This window comes from Microcaecilia unicolor, chromosome 1 (assembly GCF_901765095.1).
Source record: "Microcaecilia unicolor chromosome 1, aMicUni1.1, whole genome shotgun sequence".
In the NCBI taxonomy this organism is placed as follows: Eukaryota; Metazoa; Chordata; class Amphibia; order Gymnophiona; family Siphonopidae; genus Microcaecilia; species Microcaecilia unicolor.
In genome coordinates, this window is record NC_044031.1 from 173354424 (window position 1) to 173372588 (window position 18165).

Sequence of the window (18165 nt, forward strand, 5' to 3'; positions counted from 1 at the left end):
TACTTAACCCTCCATTGCCTCAGGTGCAAACTTAGATTGTGAGCCCTCCTGGGATAGAGAAATATCCAGAGTACCTGAATGTAACTCATCTTGAGCTACTACTTAAAAAGGTGTGAGCAAAAACTAATAAAATAAATATTATAGCAGGACATGTTTATCCACTCCTACCCTAGCCAAGATAATGTTCAAGCACCTTTCTGACCTCATTTGTAACTCTCTTTAAACTAGTCCCTTACTAATGTGGGGCGCAAGGATGTGATGACTCTTTTGTTTGGGATTGCTCCATATTAAAAGAAAGATACATAACAGTGAGGTAAAGGACTGGGGCTCTTCCTAATAATGATGCATGCTAATTTCTTGGATACAGTTTAAGCTTGATCTTTTGTATATTTAATAGTGAAGATGCCAAATTTGTATAATAAAACTATTGAAAAGGTACAATTAATGGAATAGGGAGGAGAAACAAAATGAAAAAACTTAAAGATAGAATGTGCCTGAGGGGTCCTATTATAGAGAATCAAAAGTACCGGAGAATTGTTGATGACTTATGGTGCATCTATGTCATTGATGTTGTCATTAATAAAATATTGTTGAATTTTTAAAAAAGAGAGGGAGGAGGGGGGGGGGGGGAATTGTTAAAAGTTTGATGACTGCCTTAATATGCTGTTTTTATTGTGTACATTTGATATTTGAAGTTCTGTACATTCATATTGTTGGATATGTTTCTTTCAAATTGTCATCAATAAAAAAAGTTGAAATATAAACTAGTCCCTTACTTTCTTACTCCTGTTACTCTATATTATCTATCTATATGTTCCATCTTTGCTTATACCCTATGCTGTCTATTAAAATATTTTATTGTGTATTGTTTTGGCATTGTAATGTAGCATACTATACCATACTTTGTATTGTTTGAATATTTTTACTGCTCTAATTGTATATTGCTTATGTTTGACTTATTCTTGCTGTACACCACCTTGAGTGAATTCCTTCAAAAAGGCAGTAAATAAATCCTAATAAAGAAAGAAAGAAATTGAAGTGAAGCTGGGTTTCCTGAGTGGACCAGTGACCCTGGGTGTGAAGCCCATCTACATGAGCATCCCATCCCAGGTTGGATTCATCTTCTGGTGAAGAGGAACTTGGAATGAAAGTCCCAGTATGTTTATGATACTGTATTGTAAAATTGGATTCTTACAACAAATTACTTTCTTAAGCATTATTCTTTGTTATGTATCCTATACTGTTTAGTGTAAAATTGGTTTGAATTTCTACCACAAAAGTGAACTGTGCCAGCTCATGGGGGGACCGAGGTGCCATCCACAAGGTTCCCCATGGCTTGACATCACTGGGAAGTAAGGGCCTACTAGGCATCTCACAAATGGATGTGACATGCACTATGGGGGCCATATGACCAACAATCTCAACATCTGCTGAGCTGTGACCTACTGACTATGCTAAACCTGAATGCTGATGCACATGAGAGCATTCACCTGTACATGAAGCAGGTAGTTCTGAAGCCTGAACCATGTCTAGCAGACAAATATCCAGAGTACCTGAATGTAACTCACCTAGAGCTACTACTGAAAAAGGTGTGAGCAAAATCTAAAATAATAAATAAATAATAATAAATAAATACCAATGCCAGGTTACATTAGTGTTCAGTAATAGAACCTAGGCACCTTGGTTCTGTTTTAGAACAGGCTCTTAACATGAGGCCTCAGGGCGCCTAAATGGAGGCACCTAGTTATAGATTACCCCCTTGTGCAGCCTACAAATTAGAAGATTTTTTTTTGGTTCGGAGCTATATATGTATAACAAGTACATGCGCACACCTGTAGAACCTTTTAAACAATATAAGAACAGGCATTCCTGGGTGTGACAAACAGGCAGAATGGGGGACAAGCTGGGTGCTCATGAGTGCTTTATCTGCCTATTCTTTCTGGTACACACATGCATACAATTACACCTGCTCTGAGACAGGTACAATGTCAGGGGCATAATCGAAAGAGAAGGGCTCCCATCTTTTGACACAAATCGGGAGATGGGCATCCTCTGAGGGTCACCCAAATCGGCATAATCGAAAGCCGATTTTGGGCGTCCTCAACTGCTTTCCATTGTAGGGATGACCAAAGTTCACGGGGGCGTGTCGGCAGCGAAGCAAGAGGGGACAGGGACGTGGTTAAGAGATGGGCGTCCTCAGCCGATAATGGAAAAAAAAAGGGCGTCCCTGACAAGCATTTGGCCGACTTTACTTAGTCCCTTTTTTTCACGACCAAGTCTCAAAAAGGTGCCCGAACTGACCAGATGACCTCCCCTTACTCCCCCAGTGGTCACCAACCCCCCTCCCACCCTAAAAAAAAACCAAAAAAAAAAAAAACATTTTTTTCCAGCCTCTATGCCAGCCTCAAATGTCATACCCAGCTCCATCACAGCAGTATGCAGGTCCCTGGAGCAGTGGGTGCAGTGCCCTTCAGGCAGGCGGACTCAGGCCCCTCCCCCCCACCTGTTACATTTGTGGTGGTAAATGTGAGCCCTCCAAAACCCACCCGAAACCCCCTGTGCCCACACGTAGGTGCCCCCTTCATCCCTAAGGGCTATGGTAGTGGTGTACAGTTGTGGGGAGTGGGTTTTGTGGGGCTCAGCACTGAAGGTAAGGGAGCTATGCACCTGGGAGCAATTTGTGAAGTCCACTGCAGTGTCCCCTAGGGTGCCTGGTTGGTGTCCTGGCATGTGAGGGGGACCATTGCACTACGAATGCTGGCTCCTCCCATGACCAAATGCCTTGGATTTGGTCGTTTTTGAGATGGGCGTCCTCAGTTTCCATTATTGGCGAAAACCAAGGTCGCCCATCTCAACATTTAGGTTGACCATCTCTAAGGTCGACCTAAATGTTGAGATTTGGGCGTCCCTGACCGTATTATCGAAACGAAAGATGACACCCATCTTGTTTCGATAATACAGGATGCCCCACCCATTCGTGGGGACGTCCACAGAGATGGGTGTCCTTAGAGATGGTCATCATCGTTCGATTATGCCCCTCTACATGTGCCTAATTTCCCGGTGCAAATTTTATAAAGGTACAGAGGTGCATATTTTATATTTTTACAATACGACACAACATATCTGTCTATATATTTTTTCTGCCCAAACTACCCTCATTCTTGCATTATGCATAGCTCCATGTGTGTCGCTCCTTTCCTCTGACTTAACTTAGATTTCATTAACAAATTAACTCTTCTTCCTCTCTTGCCTATCCTTATTCACTAATCTGGTTCAAAAAAAGCTCTAACCTCCTAATTCTAGAAGCTTGGGCACCCAACTTCATGCTTAATGCACAAAATTGGGCAAACAATTTAGGGGTCCTTTTACTAAGCCGCAGAGGCACCTAAGCGTGCCCAACGCATGTCAATTTTGAGTTACCACCCAGCTACTGCGTGGCCCTTGCGGTAATTTCATTTTTGACTTGCATCCGCTACGCACGCCAGAAAATAATTTTTATTTTCTAGTGCGCAGCAAAAACCGGGCGGTAATCATCATTCTACGTGCGTAGACGATTACCGCATGTTTATCACGTGAGACCTTACCGCTAATCAATGTTTGGCAGTAAGGTCTCAGACCCAAAATGGACATGTGGCAATTTTCAATTAGCCACACGTCCATTTTTGGCAAAAATTTTAAAAAGGCATATTTTAGGTGTGCTGAAAAATGATTTTGTGTGCGCCCAAAACACGTATCTACACTACCGAAGCCATTTTTTGGCATGCCTTAGTTAAAAGGGCCCCTCAGAGAATAAGGTCAGTTATGCATGGTATTTAATAACTGGCTGTTATTTTGACTGAAATTGGTATTAGTTAGCACCAATTGGCAGTTGCACATGCAACCAACCTTAGTCACTATTCCAGAAGCTATACGCTCATTTTCTGTCAAGTGCAACTTCTTGGGGGTATGGCTGTGGGATGGGCATGGGCAGGTCAGTGTGTGCCTAGGAGATATGCATGCACGTTCTAGAATACCAGGGGTTACGTGCCAATTGTTAAGCACAAGCACTTACACCAGCCTTTGACATGCTGCAACTATTTGCACCTAAAGTTAGAAGTGACACTGCAAACTTACACAACCTATTTATGTGGAGCTTCCATAACAGAATTTGTGCTCAATGCATATCATCCCCGCGCCATTTATAGAATTTCTAAGTACATTCAACCATTTAAAACATCCAACAATATAGAACAGCAAAAAAAACAAACAGATTTTCAATAAAGACACTATGGGGTTAATATTCAACCAGCAGCACTTCGCGTTTTACTGACCGCTGCAGGCGTTATACTCAGAAATTCAATGTGGGGTCATGTCCAGGCTCCAGCATTGAATTTCTGGGTTTACAGAGCTGGCAAAACCATAGCTGGTTAAGTGCGATATTCAGCAATTAACAGGAATGGCATAGGACTGACTTTTATTCGGTCCTATTTATGCGGTTACCTTGGCCGGTTAAATGCTGAATAACAGGACTAGAGGATGACATGGGAGGGGGACCCATGGAAAACCATGGTAAATCTGCGGTAACAAATATATATAGCAGAAGCAGAACTTTTTACCGTCCTGCGGGAAAGTAAAAAGCCTTGATCCCATGGTAAAAAAAAATTTAATAAATTGTGATTACCTCTTTCGCAGGTCCAGTACCTTGCTTCCCTTCCCTTTGCTCTACGTTTTGCTCTCCCCTCCTGCCATGGTGCCTCTAACCTTACTGAGCTGCTACAGCGATTCCTATAGGCCTGCTCTGGGGCCTTCCTTTTCCGGGTCCCGCCTTCTAATGCAACTTCCTGCTTTGCAGGTGTTAGCCAATATTCAATGGCATCACCCACATAGCTAACTTGGCAAAGTCAGTTCTTTTTATGTGGTCCTACATGTCCAGTTAGCTATGTGGGTACTGCCATTGAATAATCTTGGTACCCACATAACTCCTAGCTTCTCCCTGGCTCTGTCCCCTCTAATGCCCCTGACCTGCCCACTTAGGACACGGCTCGTGATTGCTGATACTCAGCAGCACTGTCTGGTTAAGAGCCAATGAATATTAGCGGCTAGTACTACTACTACTTACCATTTCTATAGTGCTACTAGGTATACGCATCGCTGTACACATTATATGTAGGTACTCTCTCTGTCCTTAGTGGGCTCATAATCTAAGTTCTTGTACCTGGGGCAATAGAAGGTTAAGTGACTTACCCAGGATCAGAGGGAACTACATTGGGAATTGAACCCAGTTCCCCAGGATCTCAGCCCGCTGCACCAACCATCAGGCTGAGCCTCCACGCAAGCACAAGTGGTTTAACCTGGCAGCTCTCCTGCCTGTTCAAATTGCTTTAAATAATCGACTCTGTAGTACCCAGTAGATAATTACCTGGGGACATGTATATGCCATTGCTCAAAAGACATCTACTATAGTGGAACGAATGTGTTCCTCTTCCCACTCTTTTCTCCCGTGATGTATATATTATATAAAGGGGGAAATTCTGTAATGGTGCACCTTATAAGGGCCCATTCTATAAAGAAATATATGCACCTACTTTCCTTTATACTAGGTGCATATATATATACACGTGATCACTTATGCCAGTCATAGAGCTTAAGTGCTGCAGGAACACATGTAACTTCCAGTATTCTATAAGTTACACATGCTATTTCAAATCCTATCCATGCTCCGCCCCAGTGTACATCCTGCCTACAAATACACACTATGCAAGTTGCATGTGTTGTTACAGAATAGTACTTAGGCAATATATTGATGTATCATGTTAAGTGCACATATACACGCACATATGTCAGCATGAAAAACAATTACACGCATGGGTTAATTTTAGTGTCTCATTTACAGAACTGTCCCAAAGAAATACATGGTGGCTATAACAGCAGGGCCACTCACTTCTGTCTGAAACGTAACAAAAAACAACTACAACACACATGCAACCGCCCACATCCACTGTGCCACATCCTGTTAAGTGAAAAAATTCCATTCAGTGGATTAATAAATTTTACCTGCAAATAGTTTCCACTTCCATACCAGAAAATCCAAAAGCACTATCACCTTCCACACAGACCACCCTCTGCTCTGGATTCCGATCCCGGGCCACCATTGCGGCTGCAATGGCAAACCCTAATCCAACGCCCATTGTCCCAAAGGTACCAGCATCAAGTCTGCATGTATAAAAATAAAAGAAAGAACAGAGCATGTTCAACACAGTATTTCTCAAGGGAATATAAAAAAACCGTATTTTGCTACGATTATCATGGATATGATCATGCAATATATATACTGTATATACTTTTTCCCATTTTGTTTTTGCTACTAGGGTTAACACTTTTTTAAAATGAATATATGATTGATTATGGTTTGCTATGATTATCTTTGACAAGATTAGATATACATGATATGCACAATATATAGTCAATTTTGTACTTTTGTTTTTGCTGAAAAAATACAACTATATAACCTATATTGTATCCATAGATATTGCTTCAACGGATGTTCTCCAGTACGATTTTACATGGCCATAAAGTTGTCATCGTTTCTAAGTTTCAGTCCTTAACCACCTTGTTTTTCCATGGTTGGTATTGCTAGTCCACGCTAAACATTAGGCAGGATATTGTGCTTCATTGACTAGTTTTGACCTGCATTGGAGCAGAATGGGCTTCTACATTTCACTTTATATTTTCATCTTTGGGATTCATGGCTTAGGCACACTTGTGGTGTTCTTTGCAAGGGTTATTCTTCTTCAGTTGTGTTTTACGTGATATTATTTAAAGTTTACATTTTGCTAAAGTCCTTATTCTATTATTCGTCGAGTGCAAACACTATGTGTGGTTCATGTAATATTAATCAAATTCACTTACCACTTGGGTCTTAGTGCACCACTCACACTGTGCACATAAGAGGGAAGTTTCTTTTAGACATTTTGCTCCATTTTGTTCTTTTTAAACTAAGGCTGCACGTCTCTTTGGTGTTGTTTTATCTTTTAAACCCACAAGTGGAGGATCTATACTGATTACATATTTGCTCTTGACATGGTTGCAGAGAAGATTGTAGACTTCACACTCAAGTAATCTTTTTACCTTTGTATTATGGCAGTCACCATTTTTGGCACAGATGTTTTACTTTTTAAATCAATTAATATTTTAGCCAAGCACCTCTGACTTTAGTATCATGGCAGTTTCAGCTATTTGAAGACAAAGTTCACATCTCCCTTTCCTTTCTTAACTCTTTTACAGAGCTATGATTGTCTATTACTGTAAGGCTCATGGGTACTGATAAGTATTGGTAGTTTTTTTTTTTTTATAGCATGTGTGACGCAGGTATGTGGGACTGACTTCATGAATGCTCTAATGCATCTTCATCACTATCTTTTGGTGTGGGCAAGTCTAACTTCTTTTCTGTGCCGCGGTGAGCATTTGTCGTCCAACATCATTCAGTGTTACAATCATCTTCTGGAGAATGGCTCTATAGTGTGCTGTTGCAGTCACTGTAGTGTTTTTATATTCTTCATAATATTGAACTTCACCTTTGGACTGCACTGTAAAGCTCTATAATACTGGCAGCAAAAATAATTCTCCTTTTTTTAATTATCTTCTGGAAAGTGACCCCATAGTGCGTGGTCAAGGTTATCAATTGTTTTTATAGTTTTTATATTTTTGGATGGCACTATAAAAGTTCCATATTACTAGCAGTTAAGAAATACAGGAGAAGCACGCTGACATTCTGCATCATTATTATTATCCCAAGAGCAATTCTATAATGCGCCAAAGCTAAAGCGAATGCTACATACCTGTAGAAGGTATTCTCCGAGGACAGCAGGCTGATTGTTCTCACTGATGGGTGACGTCCACGGCAGCCCCTCCAATCGGAACACTTTCTAGCAAAGTCCTTTGCTAGTCCTCGCGCGCCGATGCGCACCGCGCATGCGCAGCTGTCTTCCCGCCCGAACCGGCTCGTGCCGGCCAGTCTCATGTGTAGCAAGACAAGACAAGGGAAGACACAACTCCAAAGGGGAGGCGGGCGGGTTTGTGAGAACAATCAGCCTGCTGTCCTCGGAGAATACCTTCTACAGGTATGTAGCATTCGCTTTCTCCAAGGACAAGCAGGCTGCTTGTTCTCACTGATGGGGTATCCCTAGCCCCCAGGCTCACTCAAAACAACAACCATGGTCAACTGGGCCTCGCAACGGCGAGGACATAACTGAGATTGACCTAAAAAAATTTACCAACTAACTGAGAGTGCAGCCTGGAACAGAACAAACATGGGCCTAGGGGGGTGGAGTTGGATTCTAAACCCCGAACAGATTCTGAAGCACTGACTGCCCGAACCGACTGTCGCGTCGGGTATCCTGCTGCAGGCAGTAATGAGATGTGAATGTGTGGACAGAAGACCACGTCGCAGCTTTGCAAATCTCTTCAATAGTGGCTGACTTCAAGTGGGCTACCGACGCTGCCATGGCTCTAACATTATGAGCCGTGACATGACCCTCAAGAGCCAGCCCAGCCTGGGCGTAAGTGAAGGAAACGCAATCTGCTAGCCAATTGGATATGGTGCGTTTTCCCACAGCCACTCCCCTCCTGTTGGGATCAAAAGAAACAAACAATTGGGCGGACTGTCTGTTGGGCTGTGTCCGCTCCAGATAGAAGGCCAATGCTCTCTTGCAGTCCAATGTGTGCAGCTGACGTTCAGCAGGGCAGGAATGAGGACGGGGAAAGAATGTTGGCAAGACAATTGACTGGTTCAGATGGAACTCCGACACAACCTTTGGCAAGAACTTAGGGTGAGTGCGGAGGACTACTCTGTTATGATGAAATTTGGTGTAAGGGGCCTGGGCTACCAGGGCCTGAAGTTCACTGACTCTACGAGCTGAAGTAACTGCCACCAAGAAAATGACCTTCCAGGTCAAGTACTTCAGATGGCAGGAATCCAGTGGCTCAAAAGGAGGTTTCATCAGCTGGGTGAGAACGACATTGAGATCCCATGACACTGTAGGAGGCTTGACGGGGGGCTTTGACAAAAGCAAACCTCTCATGAAGCGAACAACTAAAGGCTGTCCTGAGATCGGCTTACCTTCCACACGGTAATGGTATGCACTGATTGCACTAAGGTGAACCCTTACAGAGTTGGTCTTGAGACCAGACTCAGACAAGTGCAGAAGTTATTCAAGCAGGGTCTGTGTAGGACAAGAGCGAGGATCTAGGGCCTTGCTGTCACACCAGACGGCAAACCTCCTCCATAGAAAGAAGTAACTCCTCTTAGTGGAATCTTTCCTGGAAGCAAACAAGATGCGGGAGACACCCTCTGACAGACCCAAAGAGGCAAAGTCTACGCTCTCAACATCCAGGCCGTGAGAGCCAGGGACCGGAGGTTGGGATGAAGAAGCGCCCCTTCGTCCTGTGTGATGAGGGCCGGAAAACACTCCAATCGCCACAGTTCTTCGGAGGACAACTCCAGAAGAAGAGGGAACCAGATCTGACGCGGCCAAAAAGGAGCAATCAGAATCATGGTGCCTCGGTCTTGCTTGAGTTTCAACAAAGTCTTCCCCACCAGAGGTATGGGAGGATAAGCATACAGCAGACCCTCCCCCCAGTCCAGGAGGAAGGCATCCGATGCCAGTCTGCCGTGGGCCTGAAGCCTGGAACAGAACTGAGGGACTTTGTGGTTGGCTCGAGATGCGAAGAGATCTACCAAGGGGGTGCCCCACACCTGGAAGATCTGTCGCACTACACGGGAATTGAGCGACCACTCGTGAGGTTGCATAATCCTGCTCAACCTGTCGGCCAGACTGTTGTTTACGCCTGCCAGATATGTGGCTTGGAGCACCATGCCGTGACGGCGAGCCCAGAGCCACATGCTGACGGCTTCCTGACACAGGGGGCGAGATCCGGTGCCCCCTGCTTGTTGACGTAATACATGGCAACCTGGTTGTCTGTCTGAATTTGGATAATTTGGTGGGACAGCCGATCTCTGAAAGCCTTCGGAGCGTTCCAGATCGCTCTAACTCCAGAAGATTGATCTGCAGATCGCGTTCCTGGAGGGACCAGCTTCCTTGGGTGTGAAGCCCATCGACATGAGCTCCCCACCCCAGGAGAGACGCATCCGTGGTCAGCACTTTTTGTGGCTGAGGAATTTGGAAAGGACGTCCCAGAGTCAAATTGGACCAAATCGTCCACCAATACAGGGATTTGAGAAAACTCGTGGACAGGTGGATCACGTCTTCTAGATCCCCAGCAGCCTGAAACCACTGGGAAGCTAGGGTCCATTGGGCAGATCTCATGTGAAGGCGGGCCATGGGAGTCACATGAACTGTGGAGGCCATGTGGCCCAGCAATCTCAACATCTGCCGAGCTGTGATCTGCTGGGACGCTCGCACCCGCGAGACAAGGGACAACAAGTTGTTGGCTCTCGTCTCTGGGAGATAGGCGCGAGCCGTCCGAGAATCCAGCAGAGCTCCTATGAATTCGAGTTTCTGCACTGGGAGAAGATGGGACTTTGGATAATTTATCACAAACCCCAGTAGCTCCAGGAGGCGAATAGTCATCTGCATGGACTGCAGGGCTCCTACCTCGGATGTGTTCTTCACCAGCCAATCGTCGAGATATGGGAACACGTGCACCCCCAGCCTGCGAAGTGCCACTGCTACTACAGCCAAGCACTTTGTGAACACCCTGGGCGCAGAGGCGAGCCCAAAGGGTAGCACACAGTACTGGAAGATGGGCAGAAGGATATGCTGAAGCAAAGCTACTACAACTTATTTCTATAGTGCTACTAGACGTACACAGTGCTATACACTAAACACATAAGAGAGGCACAGCAAGATAAAAGGAACAGAGTCTGGAGTTGGCAGTAGAGAAGAGTACAGATAAGAGAGAGTTACCCGATAAACGGAGTTCCCAGGAAGGAGTGTAGGGAGAGATAAGAGTGGAGAGGTACAGAGGAGTTGCAAAGTGAATGAACTTGTAAGTCAATAAGAGGAGTTTGAACTATATGAAGAAATGGATAGGGAGCCAATGAAGTGACTTGAGGAGAGGGCCAACGTGAATATAAGTCATGCAGCAGAATTCTGAATGGATTGAAGGGGAGAGAGAGTTTAGTGGGAGATCTGAGAGAAACAAGTTGTAGTAATCTGAGCGTGAAGTAATAAGAGTTTTGGTAGTGTGCTCAGAAAGGAAGGAATAAATTTTGTTGATATTACAGAGAAAGAAACAACAGGTTTTAGCAGTCTTGGATCCGTGCACAGAAAGAGGAGTGAAAAATGACCTCAAGGTTATGAGCTCACCAGACAGTGAGGATAGGAGTGTTATCCACAGAAATAGAGAATAGGAGAAGAAAGTTTGGTGTAGGGGGAAAAATGAACTCAGTCTTGGCCATGTTCACTTTCAGACGGCGGTGAGACATCCAGGCAGCAATGTCAGACAGGCAGGTTGAGACTTGAGCCTGGATTCCTGCAGAAACTTCCGGCGTGGAGAGGTAGACTTGGGAGTCATCAGCATAAAGATGATACAGAAAACCATGGGACGAGATCCGAGAACCAAGGGAATAAGTACAGATGGAGAAAAGAAGGGGTCCCAAGACAGAGCCCTACACCGACTGATAGTGGGATACCAATGGAGGAGGATCCACTAGAGAATACACTAAAAGTGCGATGGGAGAGATAAAAAGAAAACCAAGGAAGAACAGAGACCCAAAATCCAAGTGAGGGCAGCGTCTCAAGGAGTAGGCGGTGATCAACAGTGTCAAAAGCAGCAGAAAGATCGAGAAGGATGAGGATAAAATAAAAGCCTTTGGATCTGGCCAGGAACAGGTCACTGGAGACTTTAGCAAAGGCTGTTTCAGTTGACTGTAGAGGGCAAAAGCTGGATTGAAGTAAATCAAGAATAGCTTGAGATGAAAGTCAAGACAACAGCAGTGAAAAGCACACTCAAGTAGCTTAGAAAAGGAAGGGAGGAGGGAGATAGGTTGATGGTTGGAAGGGCAAGTAGGGTCCCAGTGAAGGTTTTTTGAGGAATGGTAACTATGGCATGTTTGGAAGAATCAGGAACAGTTGCAGTGGAAAGTGAAAAACTGAGGATATGACAGATAGAAGGGATGACATAAGAGAGAGAGAATGCCAAGTAGATGGGTGGGAGTATGATCAGAGGAACAGGTAGTGAGTTTGGAGGAGGAAAGAAAATGTGCAGTTTCCTCTTCAGTGATTTCAGAAAAGGAAGAAAAAGGTGGCAGGGGTTGAAAAAAGGTTGACAGACTGGATTGGGGGAAGGAGAGGTGGAGGTGATTTGGTTGAGAATTCAGAGGTTAATCCCGTGAACTTTGTCATGGAAGTACTCAGCCATAGTCTGGGGAGAAAGTATTGGTGGATATTGGACAGAGTGGGGGGGAGGGTGATTAAGTCTTAAAGTTATCAGATGATGGTCAGAAGGGAAGAGCTGGAGAAACTGGAGAAGTTCTGAGAGAAGAAGACATTTCTCTGGTAAGTGATCATTATTTTGCTCTGTGCTTTGGGAACTTAAACATTGGGGTTTAAAGGAGGAATTGTAGGTTATTGATAAGCAGAATAAAAAAAATAAAAAAAAAACCTATCAACTAGTCTCCATACCCTAGTTTTAAAACTTGAACTTTGTACCACAACATTAACAGATAGCCTCTAGTAGGCATAGCAGGGACTAGTTCAGTCTTAAGAAAATTAAAAAAAAAAAAAAAAAAGCAAGCAAGCATTATTAACTAGTTTCCATAGTTTTAAACTGAAACTTTCTCTAGAGGTAGGCACTTTTCCCATAGTTTTAAACAAACTTTTTCTAGAGGTAGAAACTTAACAACCAAAGAACATTAAAAAGGCCAGTAGCAAGGCTCAATTTTATTCTAAAAGACAGTTATTTTCTGTTCTTTGGCTGCTGGAGAGGTAGCACTGCTACTGACATGAATTAGGTGTTAAGGTGTGAGAAATTAGAATATTTGCAAAGATTATTAAGGGCAATCTGATTATTCAGTTAGCTTGAACTTTCTGTCACTGCATACAACATTAACAGAAGACACAGAAGGGCCTAGTTTAGTCTTCAATCCCATCCACCCTCCCCATCTCCCGTCCACCCCTAGCACAACTCTTCAATTATAGTCAGTTATTCTAATTAGGATAACAGGGGAGGAGTGCTCTTACAGAGTTTTATTTACATTTCGTTACTTTCAAAGAAGAAAATACTAAATAAATCACACAATATACCACAGAAGCTAAAGACTTTCTTATATTAGACTAATATCCTTAATACCTCAGCAAGTTTTAAATTATTGAAAAACTCAAAAATACTAAGATGGAGACAGAAGTACTCCCTCCTCCTGCAAGCGCTGCCTCAAAATGGTGGCTCCCTCCTGCCCGGTTTCTCCCTTATATGGTACCAAAGGCTCACCCAGTGCATCCCAGGATGCACCAGGCAGGTGCTGCCATTTTGAGGCGGTGCTTACTCCCTCCTCCTGCTTCCAGGTACAAGGGGGGGGGGGTTGGAGGGGCACTAGACCATCAGGCTAGGGTGGGAGAGAGGGTGCAGCTAAAGGTGAGAGCTTCTGTGTATGGTGGGGGAGGGGCTGGAGGTCCACTGGACCTCCAGACACTTTGTATCGATGGGGGACCGTAAGCTACAAATGAATGCTGGACAGGGTCTCCCCATTCCTCCCCAATGCCCTGGCAAATCCTAATGCCAGGTGTAGGGTTTGGTGCACTGCCCGCTGAATATTGAGGAGGAATAGGTAATGCGCTGTTTAGCATGCATTTGCATTATATTTTCGTTCAGAGCCGGCAAGCTCATCGTTACACGTGTTTGCTGGCTCTGATCATCGGGCAGAAGCTGTGTTTGCTTTTGTTGATCAGATATCTGCCTGTGAGGACCTTGCAACACCAAGCAAGCAAGATAATTGTCGTGATGAGGTATCATTGAAAACAAAGGCACAACTGAAAATCAAAGTAACTCACACTGAATGTCACCTGAGAAGGTATGCATAGAAGCTGAATTCCAAACTGCAGTGTCTCTAAGACTAAACCTTTAGGTGTTAATCATGATCATGCACAAGCCAGTGTTAAACCTGTGACTTTCAGGTGGGAAGGTACTCACTCCAAAAAGGAGATACTTTGCCATTTATTATGTATTCATTTATTTATTTTGAAATGTAACTGCTCCTAAAACATTCCACACATCCTGATTGACAGTGTCCAGAGAGCAGCCTAAAAGTCTGACCAAGTTACCCCACATAACTAAAAGACTGTTCTGAAAGACTCTACCTCCCCTTCCCCCACCAAAGTTCCAGCTTTATGTGCTATGCACTTTAAACTGAAGGACTGTTAGTGTTTACCATAGAAATCTGAAAATTCTAGCACTCCCAAGAACTCACACTCGGGTGTCAAACACTGTAAAATACTTAGTTCTGCACAGTTTAAAGAAGCAGTGATAAAATACACCTTACCAATGCGAAAAGTGGAGGGAGGTATGGGAGGTTTCAAACCTCCCTGAAAATAATCCAGTCTGCCACAAGAAATAGGAAAACAAGCTATTCTCAGAGGGCAGAGGCACACACACACTCAGTGGCAGAGTACTGACTTAGGGAAAAGGAGAAAACGCCAAAACATAAAACAGAACAAACTCACTATGCTGTCTTAAAGGAAACTTCCATAGTCAGGGGAAGGGATCTCAGAGACCTCTGAGATGTACCTCTGCTCCGTTTCTCTTTATTTTTTTATTTATAGACAGGAACTAGAGCAAAACAGCTGAACATAGGTATAAACTAGGTTAGGAGAAGCACAAAAGGACAACCCCAACTCAACACAGCAGAAATACTGGTTTGAAAAAAAAGCCACAGCTCAATTGAAAAACCAGTTAGAAACCAAGTCAGGTGCTGCACAGTTACTCCATCATCCACGGCAGTGTGGAAGGAAAGAAGGGGGGGGGGGGATCTGAAAACACACTGCCGAAAACTAGGCTCACCTCCCAGGCACTTAAAGCCCCTAGACAACACTAGGGGCCAAGGCACAAAAAGGACCTCCAGAAACAAAAGTACAGAAAAGGAAGGGAGAGGGACCCGGCCACCCAGGTTTGACACCCTTGGGGTACAATGTGACCTCCATGGGCCACAGCCCCAGCCAAGGAGCCCTGGGAGAGAAGCAGTGAAATTAGAAGCCAGAATGAAATACGAACACTGCTGATCCCAGTAACTTTTTTTTTTCTCTAGGACTAGGAACCCTCAGGCCTACTAGACCAGTCGAGACCGCACAGGCTCACACCTCTACCACCTGCTAGGAGACTGAGAAATACTGAGCCTGGGAGGGAATGAACAAATAATTTATTAGCTCCACCAGATGTCTGTAGTTCTCAGTCTCCACCCACCTGCTGGCAGGCGTGCATAACCCACCCGTCTACACCAGTCTAGAGGAACACTAAGGAACAATGTTTGACACACGCAAATAGGCTCTTACAAAAATGCCCATGGGGTAGGCATGTGTATGAATAGGCATACACATGTAATCACAAACAAAAATATGTGTTATATGTACAAGCATTCCTAGGGTTGCAAATAGAGTAGGGCAGGAATGACATTTATGCATTTAATTTATAAAATATGTGCATAAGTGCCTACTCTTTCTGACATACATGCTGTACAGCCACCTTGGTACAGATGTAAACATGTAACAAGGGTCTAGCAGTTAAAATGTAATGCCAAGAAACGCAGAGTGATACACTTGGGATGCAGAAACCAAAAGAGAGATACCGAATAGGAGGGGAGAGATTAGTAAGGTCGACTCAGGAGAGAGACCTTGGGGTGTTGTGTCAGAGGATATGAAGGTGAAGAAACAGTGTGACAAGGCGACAGCCATGGCCAGAAGGATGCTAGGCTGCATAGAGAGGGGTAGAACCAACAGAAAAAAGGAGGTGTTGATGCCCCTCTACAAGTCGTTGGTGAGGCCCCACTTAGAGCATTGTGTTCAGTTTTGGAGGTCCTATCTTGCTAAAGATGTAAAAAGACTGGAAGCAGTGCAAAGAAAAGCTACAAAAATGGTATGGGATTTGCGTTGCAAACCGTATGAGGAGAGACTTGCCGACCTGAACATGTATACCTTGGAGGAAAGGAGAAACAGGGGTGACATGATAAAGATGTTCAAATATTTGAAAGGTATTAATCTGCAAACAAACCTTTTCCAGAGATGGGAAGGTGGAAGAACTAGAGGACATGAATTGAGGTTGAAGGGGGGCAGACTGAGGAGTAATGTCAGGAAGTATTATTTCATGGAAAGGGTGGTAGATACATGGAATGCCCTGCCGTGGAAGGTGGTGGAGATGAAAATGGTAATGGAATTCAAACATGTGTGGGATAAACACAACGGAATTCTGTTTAGAAGGAATGGATCCACGGAATCTTAGTGGAGATTGAGTGGCAACGCCAGTAATTGGGAAGCTAAACCAGTGCTGGGCAGATTTCAACAGTCTATGCCCTGATTGTTACTGAATAGATATGGATGGGCTGGAGTGTAAATTTTAAGGGGCTTTGACGTTAGCTCCAGAACGTTTAGTACAAGAACAGTGCTGGACAGACTTCTACAGTCTGTGCCCTGAGAACAGCAAGGACAAATCAAACTCGGGTATACATATAAAGTATCACACACCATGTAAAATGAGTTTATTTTGATGGGAAGACCGTTCATGTCTTTATCTGCCATCATTTACTATGTTACCTGCTTTCTGAGTTAATTTTCATTTACTAAGAGGCACAAAGGTGCATAAGTTGTCTTTATAATACTAGTAAATAAGGCCCGTTTCTGTTTTAAAGGAAACGGGTGCTAGCAAGGTTTTTCCTCGGAGTATGTATGTTTGAGAGTGTGTGTGTGAGAGTGACTGTGTGAGATAGTGAATGTGCGAGTGTGTGTGACATACAGAGAGTGAGACTGGGTGCAATTGTGTGTGTGAGAATGAGAGTATGTGCCAGGGTTCCCCCTCCCTCCCAGTTCCAGGGTCGTCTCCCCCCCCCCCCCCCCCGGTCTGTCTCCCAGTTGCAGGATCTCCCTCCATCCCTCCCTTTTTCCCAGTTGCAGGGTCTGTCTGTGTCCCCCCTCCTTTTGTCCTCCACGTTTTAAGGCACCATCTATCCAGTTGAAACAGCTTTAGACTTGTTTCAGATGGAACAACAATTTAAAAACGACAATGTGAAGCAGCAGCTCCTAGGTTTGCTTGTTTTTGAGTGTATACCAATGACGGCTGTGTAGGGGAGTGGAAACAGATTAACCAATGGGCTTCCTTGCTTACCGTAGACTTGCTTAGCTCACTTCCACTCCCTGTCTATTAAATGTCCTGCAGCATCTATGTTTTTCTGTTTTAGCAAGGGCGTGTTGAGAGCTGAGATAGAGAGCCTGCCCTGTTTTTTTTTTTTCTTGACGTCTTCGGTGGGAGGGAGCTTTAATGTTGTACATGTATGAGGGCTTTTGATGTGGTGTTGTGTTCACTTTGGATGGTTGTTGGATTTTATCCCTTGGCTGGGGGTGGGGGTTGTTGCGTGTGTGAGAACGGGCAGAGCCTGTTTTTTTGTTGTTGTTGTTTGCGGCTTCGTTGGTAGGGTGCCTGGATCTTGTACATGTAGGAGGGCTTTTTTTCTGATGGGTTAAAGTGTGGGGGTCTGTCGGTGCAGATGCGTTTGCTGATGGGAGGCTGCAGATTATGTGCTTTTTAAACTTGGAGTCGGGAGGTAGTCGGTTGTGGAGGAGGTGGAGGGCGGTGTTCCAACGTCGTAGAAGAGAGGGAGGGAGGAGTTGGAGGGCGGTGTTTCGAGTTTGTTAGTTTGTATTAGTGAGGGAATTAGGCGGTAGCGTTTTGGGGTGTGTGAGGGGGGCTGTGTCCGGTTGTCGTGGTCTTGTGTTCAGTTTGAATGTGCGTTGCGTTTTTTCCGGTGGGTGGGGGGAAGGGGGGTGGAGGGTTTGGGTTGTTGTGGGTGTGATGGTTAACCTGTTGTTTCCGAAAGTGCTGATTGCCTTCTTCTTTCTCTGTCTGAAGAATTTATTGCGCTGTTGGCATTTTTTTTTTTTAATACGTTGTAGTTGACTCGCGCTGCTTTGCTGTGATTGGGCACAGTCGTTGGTGACGCTTCCGTGAGAGGGAGACGTCATCATGTCT

General features: G+C 44.4%; 1 protein-coding gene across 1 annotated transcript in view; it reads right to left on the minus strand.

The window, feature by feature from the left end:
• The window catches only part of HACL1 (2-hydroxyacyl-CoA lyase 1), a 150716-nt gene that overhangs the window by 17912 nt on the left and 114639 nt on the right, over window positions 1-18165 (minus strand). The window contains exon 14 of the mRNA XM_030202542.1: window positions 6034-6192. Within this exon, the coding sequence (XP_030058402.1) occupies window positions 6034-6192 (159 nt within the window). The remainder of the gene's footprint in view (window positions 1-6033; window positions 6193-18165) is intronic.